General features: G+C 43.5%; 1 protein-coding gene across 6 annotated transcripts in view; it reads right to left on the minus strand.

Annotated features, from left to right (window-relative positions):
• The window catches only part of ipo8 (importin 8), a 40,828-nt gene that overhangs the window by 5,577 nt on the left and 11,264 nt on the right, over window positions 1-23,987 (minus strand). For 4 of the 6 annotated variants that reach the window (XM_084701330.1, XM_084701328.1, XM_084701327.1 and 1 more), the window contains exons 19-23: window positions 22,096-22,193; window positions 21,822-21,917; window positions 11,480-11,700; window positions 11,047-11,252; window positions 10,467-10,685 (exon numbers count right to left, since the gene is read on the minus strand). In XM_084701330.1, coding sequence (XP_084557456.1) covers window positions 10,467-10,685; window positions 11,047-11,252; window positions 11,480-11,700; window positions 21,822-21,917; window positions 22,096-22,193 — 840 coding nt within the window. Of the gene's footprint in view, window positions 1-10,466; window positions 10,686-10,976; window positions 11,253-11,479; window positions 11,701-21,821; window positions 21,918-22,095; window positions 22,194-23,987 lie in introns of those variants that run through there. The other 2 variants (XM_084701332.1, XM_084701331.1) reach the window with 2 other exon arrangements.

Raw genomic sequence — 23,987 nt, forward strand, 5'->3', positions numbered from 1 at the left:
TATATTGAATGAGCACAGGGAGAAATGGCTTGAGTTGCCTGCCTTGTTGTAGCATATAGTATAATATGTTGTTAATATAGTATATTCCCGTTATTTTAAAACAGATTAGATTTTTCGTAAAAACGTTCATGACATGATGGCAAATAGCCTATATTATGTTAAGCGCGAGCATAGATTGTTGACATGTCTATCTGGAGCAAAGACGAAGATGAATACTTTAACTGTTAACCGCAATAGGAAATTATATATATTTAAATAATATTAGTCTTGCCTTCAGAAGCTTTTGTTAAACACACCCATTATTATTTTTTTGGTCGTGTCATCAAACCAGACTGCTTTTGTGGGACAATGAAGGTCCTCAGTGACTATGTTTCACCCCCACTTACATCTGATGGAAACGTCTTGAATATGCCCCAAATGTTCAATAGACCAATTATCACCCTACGTCACACAACTGTCAAGAAGGCTCAACTGTGCATGTCAGTTGCAAAAGACGAACTTCTCCCCCGTCTATTACACTTGGAGTGTCGATCAGGTCATCATATATTTTTGGCCACTGGATTGCAGGGCTTGATATTAACTTTTTGAGGCTCTTGGCCTTTGGACAAATACATTTACGTTTCACTTGTTAATGCACAAAATTCACCCGACCCCAATAACCTTAAATAGCCTGACCAAGTGATTGGGCAAAACTAGCCTGGCTAACGGAGGTCGCTTTCTCAGGCAAATGACGAATGAAACAGGCTCGGTTAAAGAAATCCGAGATGCTGGCTATCTTCATTAGGCTCGTATCGACATAAGGCAGTCCTCCCTGACGTTTCTGGTGTAGAATAGAGTGAAAAACAACATTGTGCACACTGCCAGTGAGCGAGTCTGACTGAGGCTAACGTCAAAACAGTATAACGGGGATGCAATGTCACTCAGATTTCCAGTTTCAACAAATCAGAAAAATAATCGGAACAGCTGGCAGAATTCCCATATCTCTTGAAAGCTACCCTGCTCGATTTTTTTGATGTAGAATTGACCGTAAAACTGTAAAATTATGAACTTGGTGACATGACGTGAAGACATGGTTGCCGCTCGACTATGCGGTCTGTACTGGGCGACATTCTCACTCAACTTTCAAGACTTTTGTGACCCAAATCAAAATTCTGATGAGACAGATCAATGGGTAATCGCTTTCTCTCTTAAAGGCTGTCCTCCTCAACCTTTTTGGTCTTTTTAAATCTAACTATTTGTATTGTCCGTGTGGTCCTTTTGCCATTTAAAATGCTATCCTTTCCCAGTTTTCTGCTGCCACATTGCGCACGCATCCCGAATGTTTACAAACAAATAATTGGTCTATAAAGTATATTTTAGACACACTTCTCGAGCTTTTATTTATTACATTATAAACACATATTGTTAGATTGCGTTATATCCATTAATAGATGTTTGGTTTTCTAGGTTGAACATATAAAACACAGGTCACATTTCGACACTGATGTGAAATTGAAGAAAGTGTGAATTTCGTGGCATTTCGTTTGAGTATAAAGTTGACAGTAAGCTATGGTAAGGCTGCATTATGGAAGATTTCGGTTACCAAAATAACAATTAAACTTTCTTTGCCTGGCGAGAACAACGACGGAGCTGTTCATGTTAACAGTTTATTTCATCCGATACAATGCGTTGGAAATCATACTCATATCACAAAGAAAAAAAGCAACATATGTGATGAGCTCCATCTAGAATAGCCCTATATTTAGCCCTATAGCCTATTTCTAAAAAACAAGTGAAAGGAATACTATACAGTGACAGAATACATATCCGTTAAGTTTGCATCATGTGTCTGATTCTTATCGGACTTGTACCCCATTCTGCACATAGATTCTGCAACTGCATTGCCTTAGCTCACACGCTCGTAACCATATAAATCTATGCTCGTGACTGGTTGTCGCAAAGTATGACGTGTACAGCTACAGCTAGTTGCAAGCGTGCACGAGGTCTCGGAGCTAGGGAAAAATAAGAGCCACTGTTTAAAGCTAGACCGGAAGACACGGAAGTGGAAAGATGGTCTATAGTCTCGCGCTCTCGCTTGCCTCACTGCGCCACTGAGCACTTTTCATAGAAATTAATGGGGACGCCATCTTGGAAGACAAAAATAGCTTACTATAGTTATATTAACTCTATGCCTTTAACTTGTCCTGCATACTTTCACTGATTTTCTCATTTCTCACTTTTATACTTTTTAAAGAATTATGGATTTTGTGCAAATTATTCTCCCATTAAAAGTAATGGTAAATCCTTTCAAATCATTAAAAAGCTTCCTCCTCTTTCAAACTTAACTACTTCAGCATACTTTCAGCTAGAGACACCATTCAACGTTTAAAATTCACAAGACATTAAACTATTTCAAAATGATTAAGCTTTATCAAATATTCAGCCAATTTTGAATTGTTACAGTTTTAAATACATAAAAATGTTAGCTCCTTCTCAGGGCAAGGTTAGGATCTTTTTTTATTGCAGGGGAAGCTGAGCTTACCTTGCAGTCTTAAAGAAATCGCCATTGATTGTAATATATTTTAACACGCACCCCTAGCCAGCCACGATGTAAAATACATTGGAACATGCAGTCTAGCGTGCGCGAACACATATTTACAAACAACTTGATTGAACAATTTAATTATCAGGCTGTGACCGCCTACTGAAAAAAAGGCCAGATAATCAATGTGTGTAGTCCACACGTCCACTCGTCAACTTTTTTTGAGGGTAAAGTTACAAATCAAATAGTTTTAGTCAATTTGGCAAAGCAGGTCAAACTCGTTTGACATCACCTTCATGCAAAGCCATGTTAGGTGCGTTCGACATGGACTGCAGCTGTATGAAACGACCGGTGAGAGTAGTCTCTTGCAGTCGGGGAGGAGTTGAAAACGGCTCTGTGACGTCTGACATTCCAGCTTCTTGTGGTTTGCTGCGTTGATGTCAGTCATGGCCAATAAAGCGCTGTTTGCTTACTTTACTTTATTTATAATTAAACTTAGTCTTTCCGTTAGTGAAGAGGCTGACTAAAACCCTTTCTTCAACACATTTTTAATTCAATTAAACTTTTTTGAGCGTTGGCGACACTGAAGGTGTCCAAATATTACAAAACAAAACACGTGTCAAAGTTGTTGTGTGTGAGTCTGGCCAATCATGAAATAGCTGTGTCGTCACTTGAACCCGTGCAGTTGCTCTTGAGAAAATGCGCTCGGCTACACAGCCGGCAGTTCTCGTATCGATCTCACGGTAATTTTTTTATGGCGACGTCACAGTGACGTATCCTCGGCGCCGTCTGAAGTCGGACAATAAGTCTAACCAGAATTCACTGTTTCAAGTCAGCTGCCTGCAGAGCCGCATGAAGTCGGGTCATGTCGAACGCACCTGTTGTCTTGCATGCTTTGATACCGGCAACGACACGTGATGCTAAGAGAACGTGGACTTCACTACGGGTTGGTAAAATTCATCAGAAAAGGCCGAAAGGAAGACGATTTTAAAACTGCCGGTAGAGTCGTATTTCTGACCGCACGGACATATAAAGGACATCTCTGGTTTCGGCAGAGTCTTGGGTCTCGGAAAATATGCTTAGTTTTGGGATTGAACGTACAGTTTTGCGTCTAGGTTAACTTGTTTGAGGTGTGGATTCCAGTTACATTTCTGTTATTCTCTGCCCTCAGTGCGTTAGCAATCATAGCTGCACCATCACCGTGGCAAGCACTCAGTCCCTCACACAGGTGATTGGTGCGGGGGAATGTCCCTGTACTTAATGTAAGTCGCTCTGGATAAGAGCGTCTGCTAAATGACTAAAAGTAAATGTCATGATACTTGTTTATCTGTTTAGTGAAGCCAGGTATGCCACAGTAGCTGTCTAACAGTATAATCATAATGGTAATGATAATCTTTCAATCTCAGGGGATCTATACTCAAGAAGAGTCAGATTTATTGTGCTTTACAGATATGTGTCCTCTAACCTCCATTTTGAATGAATTAATAAATCGGTTTTGTCCTACTCCTCCTACAAAATGTATCAAATATTCACCAACTTTAACACAGATTATCTTCAGACCACAATCACATTGACATATCAAAATAGGACTGAATTACAGCTGTTTAAACTTGGGCCAAATCTGACAACCGCTTGCCACAGGAAAAATTCCTTATATTTTTACACAGTCACTGAAATCTGATTTCCAGCACTGAGAATAGCTCACTAAGATAAATTGGTGTTCTGGCAACGTCAACGTCAGAGGTTCAAATCCAGCCAAAGCTGAGAAGCTTGTCATATCTCTGATTCTCTGTTTAGCGAGGCTATAAGCCACTGCAAAGGAAGCCAGGTAAACCGCAGTCACTAGAGGTCGAAAGTTTCTTTTGAGTCATCTGACCTGCTTGGCCACCACATTGCTGCTTGCGGCTATATTTATTATTATTAGGGTTCCTCCGGTAGGAGGGAACCTATTGTTTTTGTTAGTATTCCTATTATTGGGGTGTGCTTGCCTTCAGCAGCACAAACCATTGTTATCTCACATATATATTTATTATTATTTGTATTGTTTATTTTCAAGCCCCTAAGGCTCAGTCAATATTTGGACTACATAGACAACGCCTGTGTCAAAATGTTCGTCTGAGTCTCGATTGAGTTGCTTGTATTTGGATTTACGTTCCGTTGCACAGTTTAGAAGGTTACAACGTTTTTGTGGGGACAAAGTGCCTTTTGTCAACGAAGGGTAACCTGTGCTAGCTACGTCACCACGTCAACACACGTTAGCAACGACGCATGGATACAACGTGATAGAGACTTTCTAGCTCGCAAATTGGACCTTGGATTACGAGTGAAAAATACCACCCCTCAAAAAATCACAACCATTTTGGCTTTATAGAGAAAGCGATTCTGCAATCTCTTATTTCTGATTTAGGTCGTGACAGTCTTTGAAATTTGAGCGAGTGCAGGTTGCCCGTGAGACCGCCTCGTCTTTTAGGCGGCAGCCATGCTAGAAAGCGTCATAGTAGTATTTTTTGTTGCATCTGGTGAGTATTTTCTTAATTTCGTACCAGGGTCAATTCTACCTCTAAATGGACAGCAGTGTTTTAAAGATATGGCGATTGCGAAGACAGCCAGCGGGTCAGCATAGTTTGTTATTTGTGTAAAACTTGGAATTTGAGTGAGACTGCGTCTTGTTTTGACGTTAGCCACAGAGTCACAGACTCGGCTCGTCCACTGGCAGTGTAGTAGGCTACAGTACTGTCTTCGATGCCACAGCTATGGCTAAACTTTATTATGTCTTACACGGCTGTTCTTAATGCTGTAGAATTCTCCATTCACTTGAATGGGGCTTCCCAACGTTCTGCAGTGAACAATTTTCTCATATTTGACCGTTGCTATGCATATTTGACCGCTGTCAAGGGAAGTGGCCTTTTTGCCTCGGATTCACGTCTTTTGTAGCACTCAGCAAGTAGTCCGGTAACTTTTCAACCCCAGCGTACTCTGTTTCTTAGCGACGTCAGCTGATTTGAAGCCTAAATAATGCTCTAAGTCTATGAAGTTCAATGTCTTTGGCGAACTATTTCTCTACTGATCAACAATACAAATGGTAACAAATACATTGTAAAAAGACACACTGTGTTAAGTTATTTTTGTTGGCAATTAGCCGTGTAATAAGCGGGATAATGTATAGAATGCCGGTCATTATCGGGGAAATAAGCCCCTTCATGGCGAAACAAAACGGGCGAAAACTCCACTTCGCGTCGTGCCTAACAACTCCCCTTACCTGTTCCAAAATCAGCGCAAACCACGGCCTCTTGGGGCTTATTGCTTAATTATCCCTTACAAAAGAAACGTTCTAATTTCCTGCGCTTGTGTGGATAGTAACGGCAGCAAGCTTGCCTCTAGCAAACTGCGTTTGAATTAGCCATGTCCCCCTAAATTAATTAATAACATTCGCTTGGTTATGGCCACTACACATTTACTGTATTGCTAGCGAGTGACTGCCAGCATTTCAACGTTGAATGTCAATCGTGTGCCGGGTAAACTAGACTACTGTAGCTAGACTAGTACAGTACGCAGCTAGCACAGAAGAAAGTTAGAGATAGGTTGCGTACTATAGCTAGCTAAAGTGACAAGACTGAATTTAACACACCAGGGACACCGACAACCTCGGCAATCCTGCGCCAGGTATACATTTTTTGTTAACGTCTCTTTAATTGTACAGAGGATTATAAAACAAGACTGAGTGTGTAGACACACATACAATGAGTTGCTCTTCCATCTTCAAATTGTCAAACCTCGAAATGTTTACCATGACAAACAGTTGCTATGTTACAAGAAACCAACCCGATCGGCCAACGCTAGCGTTTTCACACTCCTCATTTACATAAAGTTGAGAAAATCCAACTTTCGACGCCCCGCTCGCCTTCCCACAATACCCTACGCGAGCGTCGACGCCCCGCTCGCCTTCCCACAATGCCCTACACCAGCGTCAACGCCCGGTTGAATTGAAAATGGATTGGAAGCCGACGCTCTGCGCCGCTGTAGTGGACACGCACCGTAACAGTAGTTTGTTTCAAAGGGGGTTCCTTGTTTCAAAGGGTGTTCTTAGTGAATTATGCAATATGAGTAGGCTAAATGATTGTAATATCACTAGAAGGGAAAACTGACCCACCTGCAACTGAAGCAAGCAAGCACACCCTACAATTTCCCCAGAAATGGTACCCTCTCTAGTTATTGGTGGCCAAGCCGCGAAGCGGCGAAGCCACCTGAGGATTTCTACTTATTCTTATTCTTTTTATTACACATCTTCTTCTACCATGGGAGTCTATGGCAGCCCCTAGAACCACAATGTCAGAAGTTGTGAAATTTGGCACACTCTTGGGACCAGTCCCCTCATCAATTTCACCAAGTTTCATGTCTCCCATTCCACCCATCTAGCTCCACCAATGGGTCAAAGTTGAAGGTGTGTTTACACATGTTCCTTTTGAACCATATGCCCCATTGTCAAAAATGAGGTATTGTTGGATTCCATTGGATCAATACGAGTTCAACGCACTCTATGACATCATACCCAGTCCTATAGATTCTCCCCCATTTTGAATGTAAAGGAAAAGCGCTTTTTCGCTACTCCTACAATTCTTGTTGAATTTTCTTCAAAATTGCCACAGATGATCTTCAGACCAAGCCTCACAAAAGTTATCACATGGATTTTTGATTTGCGAAATCGTTTTTTAGTTACAGCCACATCAAATTGACGTGGCTGAATTGATGTGGCCGCCATTTTGAATATAACGTTTATTCGCTACCTCTCATATAAGGTTTGTCCAATCTTCACCAAATTTGGCACAGATCATCTTCAGACCAAGCCTCACAAAATACATCACATGTACTTTTGATTATCTAAACCTTTGACTGGAACAGCCAAAAAAAGTCGTCAACTAAGCCACCATAAAAGAAGTGAGGTCATATCTCAGCACCTCTTTATTGCATTGACACCAAATTTGGTATAGGGACTAGGGACACTGTTCTAAAGAGGTCCAAAATAGGTCATGCCATTTCACCTCTAGGTGGCGCTGCAATAAGCAAACATTTGGCACCAATTATCTTCAGATCAAGCCTCACAAACGCGTTTACACGGTTTTTGATTTTCAAAACTGTTTTTCCGGTAAAGCTGATCAAAGTCGGCGAGGAAGCCGCCAAAACAGGAAGTGAGATCATATGTCAGGAAATATTTGCTGAATTGACATCAAACATGGTACAGGTCCTCGGAACCCTGCTCGGGACCACAAAAGGTTGTGTCATCTAACTGCTAGGGGCGATCCCGTGTCTGACAAATGTTAACTTGTGATACCAGATGATTTTTTTTCAATTTATTTATTTATTTATTTTTATTCCTAAATCAAAATTGTTACGCTCGTTGTTGTCTAGGGGGAATATTAAGGCTAAACCAGATGCTACACTAAACAGCGGCCGGCCAGGTGGAAAGTGAAAAGGAGAAGACTGGAACACTCACCCCATTCGAGTAGACTCCCACCCCAGTCTCCAGGACAGCCCAAGCCGCCGTTCGGTTCGGCGGACAGCTCGCCCGCGGTTGGTCGGGTCGATCATATTATATATGTGTTCTATACATTAAGCACGGCGTGTGCCACTACAAGACAGATCAGCAGGCTGGGGGACAGAAAACCCAGGGGGATAACCGGTCGCATGGATGGTGACACTCTCAAAACAACTCTCAGGTCCCCCCCTCTTTCCGCCATCCAGTAGTTCAAAAACAATAAACTCCTCCCCTTAATTACCCGGGCCCCAATCAGGACACCATTCCACTCCCCTTTCCAATCACCACCATGTGCAAGGCCGCCGCGCCACTAAAGTGTTATATTTAAAAGTTACTTTCAGAAAGGACAATAAACGTCCCTCTCACTCTGCCACTAGGCGTGCGCGTAACAAAACGTATCCAATATTGACCCAATTTGGTACAGATTAGCTTCAGACCACAATCACATTGACATGTCAAAATAGGACTGAATTACAGCTGTTTAAACAAATCTAACAACCGCTTGCCAGTTGAAAAACTGCTTTTATTTTTACACAGTAACTGAACAAAGTGAGAATAGCTCACTAGGATAAATTTGTGTCCTGGCAAGGGCAACGTAAGAGGTTCAAAGCCAACGAGCCTGCCATGTCACTGGTTTTCTGTTTAGCGAGACTGTAAGCCACTGCAAAGGAAGCCAGGTACAACGCAGTCGCTAGCTACCTGTAGTCTAGCTGTATATAGTCATGGCAATCCTCACACAAACTATCAAAATTATTTTCGATTTTTGAAACGGTTTGATCGGTACAGCCAATCAAAATATGCGGCAAAGCCGGCAAACAAGAAGTTGGGTTGTATCTCAGCAAATCTACGATGGATTCATAGCTGCATTTACTCAGAACCCTGTTCTGTGTGATGTCTAAAAAAAAATTTGTTCAATTTACCTGCTTTACCAGCTTGGCCACCTCATTGCTGCTTACAGCTATATTTATAATTGACATGATACAAAGTAAATTCAGTCAGTTTGTGCCTATTTCCACTTGTAGTGGAAGTAGTAGCAGTTACCCCAACTGAATGCTTTTCATCACAGATAATGATTATGATCATAAAGAAACATTGACTGCTGCATCCGAGAGGCCTACATGTACAGTAGCTACTGGTAGTTGTTTCCCCATTTACAGTCTTGTGTGGAATTGTCAGTTTTAAATGTATACTGAAGTGATGAGAATAATGAATGGAACAACTAATCGCACATTATGATTCTGTTGAACAGGGCATGGATGGCATTGCCAGGAAAGCGGGTCTATTAGCCTGCATAGCTGCAACCAGTGAGATTTTCCGTTAATGGCAGGTGAATTCTGCATGCAGAACTGTGGACTGCACGTCCACGGTGTGTAACATCAGCAATGTAAGGTCTAAGAATGTGGCTAAAATACATTATGTAGTGTGATGGAAAACGGTAACGTTCACTTAGGTATTCATCAGGGAATCAAAGCACATTTGATCACGGTCTTATAATTCTCTCCTGACGTAAGGCTAAGCAAATCTACTTTTGTTTGAGATTGGTCGACTGAACCAGGAAAGGACACCCCATGTCTGCCAACTTTATCAGGCTCAGACAGTGGCAGGGGATAGGTAGAAATGCAGTTTGTTAAGGAAAACCTGCCAGCGAGCAGGTTAGGTTCACAGATTCAGTTACCATGGACACTCACCCACAGTTTGCATTACCTCTCTTTCAGGAATGGAAAACCCAGAGTTTGCCCCATCTGAGATGGGGTTAACCATCTCAGTGTTTTCACTAAACCCGCCATCTGGAATACCCTCTTGGTAGATTGTGTGTGTTTATGTAAGTCTATGTAAAAATGTATGTTTTAATTACTTCTGAATTTATGTTTTAATTACTTCTGAAGTTGGTGACCCTGCAGAAACCAGTTCACCATTTAGGATGGACCCCCCCCTAAAGTTCTATGATGTGATCTTAGCTGCTATGGGGGGATCCTGTGGAATGGAAGGATAACAGTGTTTTGAGACAATTGGTCTGAGGGTTACTGATGGTTCAACTCTGATTGTACTGAAAGATTGTATTGTTTGGAGTGAGCTGATGATAACAAGGGCCTTGAGACAGATGCATGTCTTTTCTATGAGCAGAAGTTCATTGAGGGAAAGGAATGTGACGTTTACAATGATTGATTTTTGCTTATAAAGACCAGATATTAAGAACATATATATACCTATCGATAGATGGATCACAAAAGATCTTTGTTAAGTATTATCGATGTAAATAAATAATTGGTTTTAAAACGATATATTCCACCACAGTATGTGGTGATAGTGTGTGTCTGTATGATAGTGTGTTTTATGATAGTGTGTCCGTCTGTGTGTGTGTGTGTGTGTATGGCAGTGTGTGTATGATAGTGTATCCTCCAGGTGACTCACTAAGCAGTGCTGCAGTGAAGAACTGGTACTCATCCTCTCCATTGTCGTAGTCCAGGGGCGTGCTGTACTCCTCCAGGGCCGTGCCCTCCAGACCTGCTTCATCCCAGTAGTCCTCCTCATCCTCCTCCTCTTCCTCCTCCTGACCCGCCGGCCTGCTGGCCTGCTGATGCATGGCCGTGCGTTTCTCATTCACCTCATCCTCATCACTGGGAATCTCCTCTGTTGGCAGAAACAACCCTCTGTTTTTACATGAAAGCTGTCAAATGCAGATCAGTGTGGTGTTGTTACAGGAAACATAGCTGGCAATGATGTCGCCCGGTTTGTTATACAGCAGTTTTTCTGTTTTTGTTAGCTAGCTAGGCTAGTTAGCTTCTGGGAGATAGCTTGCTTGCTAGAACTGCAGACTAGCTCCTGCAGAACGAAAACACCATGGGCACAGGTCAGGTTAATAAATGTCTTATTAGCTCAATATGTTTTCCTGCAATATCAACACCCTGAACACATACTTACTGAACTGTAGACCATTTAAGCTAAGACTTGTCTGGGTTATCTGGGACAGAGTTGCCCCCCCTCCCCTCACCATTCTGGTCCTCCTCTGCTCCCCCAGCCCTGGCTAGCAAGTCTGGCTTGTGAAGGAGGCGGGAAGCATAGAGATGATTGAGCCCCAGGAAGAGGAGCAGGACGGAGGGTACAATCTGGGCAGCTACCTCCTCAACCACCGCTGGCCGGCTTGGGAGCTCCATCAACAAGCTTAACCCAATGATGCACATCTTACGGTCGTGCAGCCTGGGAGATGGGGTGTGGGTGAGAGAAAGAGAAGAGGATAGAGAGAGAGAGGGAATAGTTGAGCGGAAAGAAGGGAATAAAAGAGTGAAATAGTGAAATATGAATCAAAGAAAATGCTTAGCATTTGATTTAAGACCAAAAGCAATACTGTTGTAAGACACACTGTGCAGAACTAATGTATATCACTATAGTGAGGTTCAGGAAATGCAGCTCTCTCCCGCCCTCACCCCAGGAAGAACTCTGTGTCGTTCATCCACTGGTTGACAAAGTGTGCCGTGATTGGCTGGGGGTTGTGGGGGAAGTGCATGTTGTCGAGGGTGTGCATGAGGAGGGCGGGGTTGTAGTAGAGGGCTGCGATGGCCACCTGAAGACACATGGTCCTAAGCTCACTGGACTTGACCCCCCGTGTCAGCCGCTCCAAAACTACCTCCACAAACAGAGGGATGACCTGGAGGGAGAGGGGAGGATGAAAGAACAAGAGAAGGGGAGGGAAAGAGGGAAGAAAGTAGAGAAAGAAAGGGAAGAATAAATAGTTTTCAGATTATTTCATGTATTTGAGTTAAGAGGCAGACCTTGGATCTGAACCCGAGTGGTGTTCTGTTGTTGGACTTCTGTGCTAAACACGGCTTGTCCATAACGAACACCATGTTCAAGCATAAGGGTGTCCATATGCGCAACTGGCACCAGGACACCCGAGGTCTCAGTTCGATGATCGACTTTGTAGTCGTGTCGTCGGACTTGGGGCCGCATGTTTTGGACACTCGGGTGAGGAGAGGGGCGGAGCTGTCAACTGATCACCACCTGGTGGTGAGTTGGCTTCGATGGTGGGGGAGGACGCCGGTCAGGCCTGGCAGGCCCAAACGTAATGTGAGGGTCTGCTGGGAACGGCTGGCGGAACCCTCTGTCAGAAGGAGCTTCAACTCCCACCTCCGGGAGAGCTTCAATCATGTATCGGGGGGGGCCGGGGACATTGAGTCCGAATGGGCCATGTTCCGTGCCTCCATTGTTGAAGCGGCTGACCGGAGCTGCGGCCGCAAGGCGGTCGGTGCATGTCGCGGCGGTAACCCTCGGACCCGGTGGTGGACTCCGGAGGTGAGGGATGCCGTCAAGCTGAAGAAGGAGGCCTATCGAACTTTATTGGCTGGTAGGACCCCAGAGGCAGCTGATGTGTACCAGCAGACCAAGCGGAGCGCGGCTTCGACGGTCGCGAAGGCAAAAACCCGGGCATGGGAGGAGTTCGGCGAGGCCATGGAATGACTTCCGAACGGCTTCAAAAAGGTTCTGGACCACCATCCGGCGACTCAGGAGGGGGAAGCAGTGCTCTGTCAACACTGTATACGGTGGAGATGGTGCGCTGCTGACTTCGACGGGGGACGTCCTGGATCGGTGGAAGGAATACTTCGAAGACCTCCTTAATTCAACCAACACGCTTTCCGACATGGAGGCAGAGTCTGGGGACATCGGGAGGGGCCCTTCTATCTCTGGGGCTGAGGTCGCCGAGGTGGTTGAAAAGCTCCGCGGTGGCAGGGCCCCTGGGGTGGACGAGGTCCGCCCAGAGTTCCTTAAGGCTCTGGATGTTGTAGGGCTGTCTTGGTTGACACGACTCTGCAACATCGCGTGGACATCGGTCCAGTGCCTCTGGGCTGGCAGACCGGGGTGGTGGTTCCCCTCTTTAAAAAGGGGGACCGGAGGGTGTGCTCCAACTTTAGGGGGATCACACTCCTCAGCCTCCCTGGGAAAGTCTATTCAGGGGTCCTAGAGAGGAGGGTCCGCCGGATTGTCGAACCTCGGATTCAGGAAGAGCAATGTGGTTTTCGTCCTGGCCGTGGAACAGTGGACCAGCTCTATACCCTCCGCGGAGTCCTGGAGGGTACATGGGAGTTCGCCCAACCAGTCTACACATTTGGAAGTGGATTTGGAAAAGGCGTTGGACCGTGTCCCTCGGGGGCTCATGTGGGGGGTGCTCCGAGAGTACGGGGTACCGGATTCCCTGATCGGGGCTGTCCGGTCCCTGTACGACCGGTGCCAGAGTTTGGTCCGCATTGCCGGTAGTAAGTCGAACTTGTTTCCGGTGAGGGTTGGACTCCGCCAGGGCTGCCCTATGTCACCGATTCTGTTCATTACCTATATGGACAGGATTTCTAGGCGCAGCCAGGGTGTTGAGGGGGTCCGGTTTGGTGACCTCAGGATTGGGTCGCTGCTTTTTGCAGATGATGTTGTCCTGTTGGCTTCAATCTGGCCGTGACCTTCAGCTCTCACTGGAGCGGTTCGCAACCGAATGTGAAGCGGCTGGGATGCGAATCAGCACCTACAAATCTGAGGCCATGGTTATCGACCGGAAAAGGGTGGAGTGCCATCTCCGGGTCGGGGAGGAGATCCTGAACCAAGCGGAGGAGTTCAAGTATCTCGGGGTCTTGTTCACAAGTGAGGGAAGAATGGAGCGCGAGGTCGACAGGCGGATCGGTGCAGCGTCCGCAGTGATGCGGGCTCCGATCGGTCCGTCATGGTGAAGAAGGAGCTGAGTCGAAAGGCAACGCTCTCTATTTACCAGTCGATCTACGTTCCTACCCTCACCTATGGTCACGAACTATGGGTAGTGACCGAAAGAACGAGATCGCGAATACAAGCGGGCGAAATGAGCTTTCTCCGCAGGGTGTCCGGGCTCTCCCTTAGAGATAGGGTGAGAAGCTCGGTCATCCGGGAGGGGCTCAGAGTAGAACCGCTGCTCCTCCGCGTTGAGAGGAGCCAGCTGAGGTGGCTCGGGCATCTGATTAGGATGCCTCCTGGACGCCTCCCTGGTGAGGTGTTCCGGGCACGTCCCACTGGGAAGAGGCCCCGGGGAAGACCCAGGACACGCTGGAGGGACTATGTCACTCGGCTGGCCTGGGAACGCCTCGGGGTCCCCCAGGAAGAGGTGGTGGAAGTGGTCGGGGAGAGGGAAGCCTGGGCCTCCCTGCTTAGGTCGCTGCCCCAGCGACCCGATCCCCGGACAAGCGTCAGATGACGGACGGATGACGGACGGAGGCAGACCTTGGACACAATTAATATAATTTTTTTCAGTGAGCGTTTCCTTGAGTCTGTCTGTAATTCAGGTGAGTGAGGTTCCATTGTATCAGGCAATATCAATCAAGCTCTGGTATGGATTTAGTTAAAATCCTACTTTTAGGAATGAGGGGACCGAGCTAGTGAAATTATGCAAAACACATGTTTAACATCCCCAGAGTAGGGTTCAGAGGATATATACCGTCATTGAATGCATCAAAGATTTACTGAGATAGAGATGCGCTCACATTTGTTGGTACCCTTATAGCTCATTGAAATAATGCTTAATTCCTCCTGAAAGCAATGATATTAAAAGCTATTGCATCATGTACTCCATACTTACATGCCATTGGTATGTCATAGAATAAAGTTAAGAAGCTGTGAAAGTAGATGAATTATTGCTGATTCTACATTATGATTTTTCAAACATTTTTTTTTTCTTTAATTAGTCTCCAATCTTGTAAGGTAATTAATCTTATTTATTTGGTGAAAAGTAGTCACTGTGCCATTTGATATGATTGTGTGCACCACACTGAACATGGACCACAGAAAGCAAATGAGTTGTCTGAGGAGATCAGAAAAGAAATAGACAGGGCTTGAAATTGCGACCACTTTGGTTGCATATGCTCCCAAAATTGTATCTCTGTGACCTCAAAATATATTTGAGAACATTTGTGCAAGTGCAATTATCGTTATAGGGCAACCTGTTTCTTTACAAAATGCTCAATAATTAGCCTACTGCCTAATGTGCCTGCTCTACCGTTCTATCCAACATTACATAACCAGTTAAACTTCCTCTTTACATTCTTAACTTTAATGCATATTTTAAATTGGTTAAAATTTGCCGTCAATAACTCATTGTCACTGCGCTCCGTTGTCAAGTGACAGGGAGCCAACTCGCATCCAAAATTTGAAGAGCTGAAAAGACGATTTGAACATTTTGGGTTGGGTGCTACTACATTTTAGCTGGTGCTCCTGACTTTCATGGCTACCAAGAAAGAAAAATAAATCTTAATGTTCCTGTGAAAACAGTTGCAAATATTATAAAGAAGTTCAAGGTCCATGGAACTGTAGCTAACCTCCCTGTATATGGCTGCCAGAGGAAAATAGACCCCAGATTAAACAGAAGGATAGTGTGAATAGTAGGAGAAAAACCAAGGACAACTGCCAAAGAGAAACCAGATGAACTCCAAAGTGAAGGTACTTCAGTTTCTGATCGCACCAACTGTTGCTTTTGAGCGTAAGTGGCCTCTATGGAAAAAGACCCAGGAGGACTTCAATTTTGAAAGGAAAACATAAAAAAGCAATATTGGAATTCGCTAAAATGCATGTTGACAAACCACAATTCTTCAGGGAGAATGTCCTTAGGATAGATGAGTCAAAACTGGAGCTTTTTTTGCAGTTCACAGACAAAAAAATATATATTATAAGAAAAGCACACCATACCCTGCCTCAGGATCCCCCAGGCAGAAATGGATAGCTTTGCTGGGACTTCTGGAATACCCTACTTAGCCTGCTGCCACTGTGACCTGACCCCGGATAAAGCAGATGATGTGGATTTCTTCAGTGTTGTGGGTAGTCAGGAAAAGTGCCTTTGGAATGGCAGACCTGGATGGTGGCTCCCATCTTCAAAAAGGGGGACCGAAGGATGTGCTCCAATTATTGGGGTATCACATGGCTCATGGTTCTTCCAAGCTCATCCTGGACTTGCTGTCATAGCAACAGGTCCGTAAGCTTAAACTTGCTCGGGAGCAGGTTCATTTTATGTAAACACAATTAGATTGAAGCTTTAAAAGCAGAGGTGATACAGGAAGTCTGTCACAGCCATGCCTTTCCCGTTTTTACAACAGTTGCGGAAGGTGCAAGAATAATTAGCAGAATTTAACATGAAACCGAATTAATTGCTCATTGCGTGATAGATAGATCCTTACGCGCAATATGCTACTATAGGCCACTTTTTGAGAGATAGTCATTTAGTTTTTTGTGTGAGGGTGTCATTTACATATACATTTGTTGAAACCACATTATGACATTAAAGATGATAAACAAAGTACTTAAAAAAAACTTAGGCCTAGCTTACTGTAATAAGCAATATATCATCTAACTTGGTCACTACTCCTTATTTGATTTGGTCTGCTACTTTTTGCCAGCCCTCTTTCTTGGATTTTGCAGACTTTGAGGTGTTCCCTGACGTTCTGATTAAATCTTAATATTCGGAGTAACCTTTGAGCAAGCTGTTGCTCTGTTGGGGAAAAAAAGGGATGCTCTTTTTGGCCAAGGTAAGCAGCCATAGACTTAGCAGCCAATAGCAGCGTTGCTGATCAAGGTTTCTACTATCAATGCATACCCCCTTTTAGACCAACGCATAACCCTCCCTTAACCCTGCCGTCCTCCAGAACTACAGACCGGTATCACTGTTACCCTTCTTTTCTAAAACAATTGAACGTGCTGTATCTAACCAACTGTCTAACTTTCTCTCTCAGAACAACCTGCTTGACCCCAACCAATCGGGCTTCAAAACAGGACACTCCACAGAGACTGCCCTCCTTTCAGTCAACACTGCCCTCCAGTCTGCCAGAGCGGCTTCAAGGTCATCCGTCATCATTCTGCTGGACCTTTTTGCAGCGTTTTGTTGTGGAAAAAAAACACCATACTGTTGTAATTATGAATATGGTTAATGATTTTGGATTCAATGAAACTTGTAATCACCTTTGTAGTACATGCTATATTATAGGAAACCAGATGCAAAGCTGTTTGCTGATTATTGTTATTCCTAAACAATAGTCGGAGACATGAAGCCCAAAAATAAGGTTTAAATAATTAAAGGATGAGTGGGGGAGAGGAGCATGTGTATGCCTTCATAAAGGACCAGGATGCATAGCTGTAACTTACGAGATATATTTGCGGCCTTACGCCCAGAAGCCTAATGCAGCTGGCTGTTCAAGGTCAGAAAGTTCCTAATTGGAAGAAGTGTCTACGTAGGAAAGTACCTGTTTTGAATCCCCTGAGACAAGGGATCCGCTTTGTAAGATTACCTAATGTCTGCGAAACCAACAAAATATCGTACCATATTAACATACAATGGGGAGAAAGACTATATAAGTTAAATTGTACGGAGAAAACTTCAGTCTGATCCCGAGATCACGCTCACGTTCTATTGGCAATCTTTGTTACCTGAGAACCAATAAAACACTTTGCATTAACCCTGCTGAGTTCCAGTGCTGTTTTTAAATTTTGAGAAGTGACTGAAGACGTACAGAACCTTTGTTTTATCAGTTTGATACGGTTAACCACCAGATCCTGCTCTACAGACTTTCTGAGATGGGCATCACTGGCACTGCACTCCAGTGGATCTCATCCTACCTGTCGGGAAGATCCTACCAGGTCTCCTGGGGAGGCAAACTGTCAGACCCTCGCCAGCTCTCCTATGGTGTCCCACAGGGCTCCGTCCTTGGACCCCTCCTCTTCTCTCTGTACACCACCTCACTTGGACCAATCATCACCTCCCATGGCTTCTCCTACCACTGCTATGCTGACGACATGCAGCTGTACCTGTCGTTCCCCTCGACCGATCAGGGGTTCTCAGCTAGGATTGCGGCCTGCCTCGCAGACATCTCCGCCTGGATGATCGAGCACCACCTCCAGCTGAACCTCGCCAAAACAGAACTTCTCATCATCCCGGCCAAACCCTCCATCTCCCACGACCTCTCAATCACCCTGGGATCTGCGATGGTGACCCTTTCATCCTCTGCCAGGAACCTTGGGGTTACCATGGATGACGAGCCCTCCCTCAAGGCCCACATTGCTGCGGTCTCCCGGTCGTGTAGTCTACAACATCCGGAAGATCAGGAGATACCTGTCTGAGCACTCCACCCAGCTGCTTGTCCAAGCACTTGTCCTCTCCAAGTTGGACTACTGCAACTCGCTGCTCGCCGATCTCCCAGCATTCGCAACCCGTCCTCTTCAGAGGATTCAGAACGCAGAGGCCCGCCTGGTCTACAATCTACCCAGACGCTCCCACGTTATCCCGCTCCTCACCTCCCTCCACTGGCTACCCATCACGGCCCGCATCAGATTCAAGACCCTGGTACTGACCTTCAGAGCAGTGAACGGGACTGCACCCGACTACATCAAGTTTCTCCTGCAGCCTTACACCCCCACTCGCCACCTACGGTCTTCTTCAGACAACCGCCTGGTGGTCCCACCGCTCAAGACTGCCCGGTCCCAACACAAGCTCTTCTCCTGCCTGGCCCCCTAGTGGTAGAATTAACTCCCCACCTCCATCAGTAACACAGACTGTCTCTCCACCTTCAAGAGAAGGCTCAAGACGCACTTGTTCCGGGAGTACAACGGTACTTAGGAATGGTTTGTTAAACCCAACGCTAGTTTCCTCAAGGATCACAATGACTCTTGGTTAGAGACTTGTTGCTCTTGTTGGTTAGTGGTAACTGATTTGAACTGTTGTATTCGCTGCAAAATATTCTTTTCAGTTAATCTTATTTTTATTTTATTTTACTGTTGCTTGCTTTTCTACAGGTACACTTTCACTTAGAGATTCATGTTGTTTAATTGTAACTTGCTTAACTACATGCTCTTATGGTTCTTCCCTTTGGCACTTATTTTTTGGTTGTTCACAATGTGTGCTTCTTGTTTTTAGTTACCCGCAATGCTTTGGGGCTATCTTGTTGTTATTATCAGTGACCTATGCACTTTGTAAAGCTCTCTCTTGGAATTCGCTTTGGATAAAAGCGTCTGCTAAATAAATGTAAATGTAAATATATCAATCCAGCTATACTAATTATAAACAACATGGGTGTTTGAAGAACTGAATTAGCAAGATCATGATACGCAAGATGATGTCATCTTGGATGTATCATTTGATCTCGGATGTTATAAGCGACGTACGGAGAAAGGGCCCCTGTTCGTGATATTGCGCAGAAACACAGAAGTTTCTGCTGAGTGAACATCTTGACTGCCATCTTACTAGTGAGGTTAATCAGACTTGTTTCATTATTGTGTTAGCTAGACTAGTCCCACAAGCAGAGCTTTAAAAGTTTAGCATCTAGATTGGTCTATGCGAGGGGTAGGCAACCAGGTAGGAGTCATGTGGCTGAGCGGGTAGAGCATCAGGCTAATAATCGTGACGTTGTGTCCTTGGACAAGGCACTTCACCCTACTTGCCTCAGGGAAAATGTCCCTGTACTTACTGTAGGTCGCTCTGGATAAGAGCGTCTGCTAAATGACTAAATGTAAACCCTGGTCCTCGAGGGCTGCTGTCCAGCCTGTTTTAGATGTTTCCCTGCACCAGCACACCGGATTCAAATGAATGGTCATTACCCAGGTTCCACAGAGCTTGATAACGAGCCATTGATTTGAATCAAGTGTACTGGAGCAGGGAAACTTCTAAAACATGCAGGACAGCGGCCCTCGAGGACCAGGGTTGCCTACCCCTGGTCTATGGTAACTAGCTCGAGATCGAGTTTCTGGGTAGTTGCCGCCGCGCTTTGTTTTCATCATAATTAGCTAGAGCCATCGTCAGCTGTGCCTTAGCATATTTAAGGCGGCTAGCACTGCAGTGGCAGCCTATCTGTGCCAAATATGGTGATGATTGGAATATGTGTGGCCTTAAAAAAAAAAAAAAAAGATTTTATTGACAATGGTTAACATGTTTTGATATGTTGATATGTGTTAAGATAGGATGTGACAAAGAAGACTTGTCAACAGTTATTAGCCAAAACACATTTTTTCTTCCTGCAGCAACAAATTTGTCCCTCCCTGCCCAGTGATCGTGACACAAAATGTGTTGTACATCCTCAGAACAGGGTACCAAGTTGACAAACTACGTTTGGTGCAAATTTCTCAATAAGTTACTGCGAAATTTCCAACATGTGGTTTGGCGGCTCAATTGCTAAATTTGATAGCTTGTACCGGACAAATGGTCTCTAGTAATAATACAATTTGATAAAAAACATATATAGGTGAAAATCCAATTTGGCGGAAATTGACAGCATTTAGTTTGTTGAACTCAGTTTAATCCAGGAAATATGGTACCTCATTTTTTTTAAATCGGGCATACAATTCAAAAGCTATGTGTAAACGAATCTATAGCTTTGACTAATTGGTGGAGTGCTCAAGGTGAAGATATGAAACCTGTTGAAAAGGATCAGGGGACTGTCCCCAATGCTTGTTTTAAAATTCCACAACCTTTTACCTTACAGTTCTAGGGGCTGTCATAGACTCCAATGGGAGAGGAAGAAGATGCAAAACAATAATAATAATAAAAGGTTGAAACCCAATGGGCTGCCTATGCGTATTTTTTTAAAAACATTTTAGGGAACCTGAACGAACAAAGCTGCGTTGGGTAAAGTCACTAATCCATTTCTTTGCACAAGTGAGCAAAGTGAGTGCTTTGTTGCTGGCTTACTGTTAATATGGAACCTTGAAGGCCCCTTGAAGGCAAGACACACAGATGTGAGAACCTGGGGCCTCATGTACAAAGGATTGTGCAACTTTCATACCAGAAGATGGCGTATGGCCAAAACTCGAAAAGTAACTACGCACAGAAATATTCACATGTATAAAACCGGTCGTACACCAGGTCCTGCGCACCTTTCCTTTATAAATCACAATCAACGTGAAATTGACCGCACGTGAACGAGCCACTGACCCCGCCTTGCCTCCTCCCATAAATGAATATACAGATGGACTGTAAATGCACTCCTGAGGTCATTTCTTTGTCTGAATTACCATATTTCTTCGAAAAAACGCTGCCCTCAAAAACGCCACACGAAAAATGAACGTTAAACTCTGCTGCGTTTATTGAAAGAAATATGGTGACTGTGAGATTGAGGTTCTGACAACCGAGGGTGGAGACGAGAAAATGTGTCCCGTTTGGCGGTCTGTCATCAGGTATTAGCGACAAAAGAAAGTCGGCGGAGTGGAAAACTGTCACTATTTGCGCCCTTTCGTGTTTTTAACCTGTATCACTTTGAGATTTAGCTAAATGTAAAGTGCATTACAAATAAAATGACTTGTAATGCACTTTACAAATGGTGCATCGTAACAGCATGGCAGCTATAGGGTTAGCGTGACATGCATTTCCTGAGTGATTTTGTCATTTGTTTGACACACAAGTTTAACAGAAGTTATTAAGTGGTGGCGGATTAAACAGAAGGCTATATAGCATTTCCAGTTTTGGGTTTTGGAATTTTGATGTGATCATCCACATTAATAATCAAACTTATTTTTATGTTTTTTGAATAGTCAACGTCATAAACGTAGTAGTGGAAACTTTATTCTGCAATATTTGGTGAGTTTCTGCACTTTTCAGTTTGAATTTGCCACGTTACAGAGCCAGACAAGACTTTACGGACGGTCCGCACACTCTCGCGTCAAGTAAATCTTTATACATCACAAACTGTGCGTGAAAACCAGCGTACGCAAGCTTTTTGTGCGAACGCAATGTTTACGCAATGTTTATGCATGAGGCCCTTGGTGTTCTTGAATGTTTCATGTGTTCCGTCTCACCTGGTCGATGGCTCGACCCCGACACTGGAGGATGATGACCTCCAGCAGCTTGGCGGCGTGGCACTCTGCATCCTCCCCCGCATCACTGCTTAGCACCTGACAGAGGTCAGAGGTCACATAGACGTACTTGCACGCACATTACACACAGTCAGACACACACTCTCACAATACACAAAGTAAATAAGAATTACACACAGACACGCATTAAAAGAGACTGTCAGACACATGCATATATTTAAGAACACACACATAGCCATACTGTGTGGGGACTCACCTTTCTGCACATGGTGTAGATTACCTCTAGGTGTTTGGGGTTGGATAGGAGCATGTCAGTGTCCACGGTAACGTAGTTGTGCAAAAGAGGCATCATGTCTAAGAAGAAAGCACAACCTTCAACATCATCATTATCATCACTAGCATCGCCATCCTGCCATTATACCTATCTCTGTCTCTATATGTCTGGTGACGTTAATACTGTACTAATGTTTCATCTTGTTTTTAAGTGCGTCATTCCTAATAAAGAGCCAGTTAATTTCTTTCTAAAGTATTTTTAACAACATTATTCTTCATGATAGCAAACATCTAATTATTGCTAAAATGCATAAATCTAATCAAAATCAAATCAAATGTATTTGTATAGCCCTTTTTACACGCAAGCATGTCACAGAGGGCTTCACATACGCCCATAGAACTGCCCCTCAACCAACCTAAACCCTCAAGGAGGGTCACCTCTGCTCTGACAGACTCTACAAAGTGTATTTTAGAATAGATTTATATAAAAAACTATGAATTCTCTTGAAAGTCATAATTAAATGATCATCTTAGGTGACTTCAGTAATAACTGGTGATTGTTTATTTGGTAGGTAGAAATTTAAACCCCAGTCAGTTATAAATTCAGTAATCAGTAATACATTTACAAGAGTGGATTATCGAAATTTATCGCTGTTGGATTGGATACAATATTTGTCACAAATACTGAAAGATAACTACAGATTGAGTTGTGACAGATTATTTCAGTTATCCCCCTGAAAAATAAAATTCCTCCTCCCAAATATATTATACTGAGACAATGCTAAAATATTAATGTAGACCATTTAATTCAATACCCAATTGATATAAACTGGGAAACATTTCAGTTAATTCATTTTAAGTTCAGGTTACTGATGATCAACTAAATATATACATACTCCCATAAAAAACATTAAAGGTAGACATAGCTGGATCAGCTAACATTGTATTAACCATTTCAAGCAAAGGGATAAAACCTGGGCAAGAATATAGTTCGTCTCAAGATTATGTGGACTGGTAAACCTATAGATTGTTAAATAATTTATGTAAGCACAAAACAAGGAATGCTGAATCTAATTACTATTTAGATAGCTTTTCTCATCACCCTAGACTTTTTGGTAATCAATGTAACCCTATTCTCAATAAAGCTTCATAAACAAGATGCTAATTAAGAATGAAATGGAATGCAAAATCTATCTAATATTAAGTTAGCTTTTCTTATTTCTAACTACTATTAAGATAGCTTTTCTCATAACCCTAGACTATTTTGTAATCAATGTAACCCTAATTAATAAAAAATAAAAGCTATATATACAAGATACTAATTAAGAAAGATTAGTAATTAATTCAAGCATCAAATTCCTTTAGTACGGATGGTTCTTCAAACATTTTTATTAGACAAATCTTGTATACTGTTTTCATGTGAGTTGAAATAAAGTTGTAGAGCTGGTAGAAACGGTTTGGAAACCAAATTAGTAAACTTTGTAATACTGTATGCTCTGGTAGATTTATCTAAATGTAACTGTTTAATTCCCCCAATGGAAATGCGCCAGTTACCCCTTTTCAAAAGATGGAGTAACTTTGGAATAATTTTAGACATCAATCTGTTCCAATATTTTATCTCCTTTTCAATCTGGTTAAACATTTATTAATCCACAATTTAGTTCTTCCAAACTTCACTAGTGATGTGTTCCAAACATTTGATAGAGGCCAACTCACGGGTGCAATTTTTTAGCGATGTTTCCAAGACTTTGCTATGGTTGATCATTATCTTTTCTTTTATACGTTTTATTATATTGGTTTACCTCAAAATACACTCCTCTGGTTTGATTATCTGTTTAATATACCCCCTACCAGGATTGAACTGTCCCTGTTAAA

This window comes from Hypomesus nipponensis, chromosome 7 (genome assembly GCF_054491055.1).
Source record: "Hypomesus nipponensis isolate SF chromosome 7, ASM5449105v1, whole genome shotgun sequence".
NCBI lineage: Eukaryota > Metazoa > Chordata > Actinopteri > Osmeriformes > Osmeridae > Hypomesus > Hypomesus nipponensis.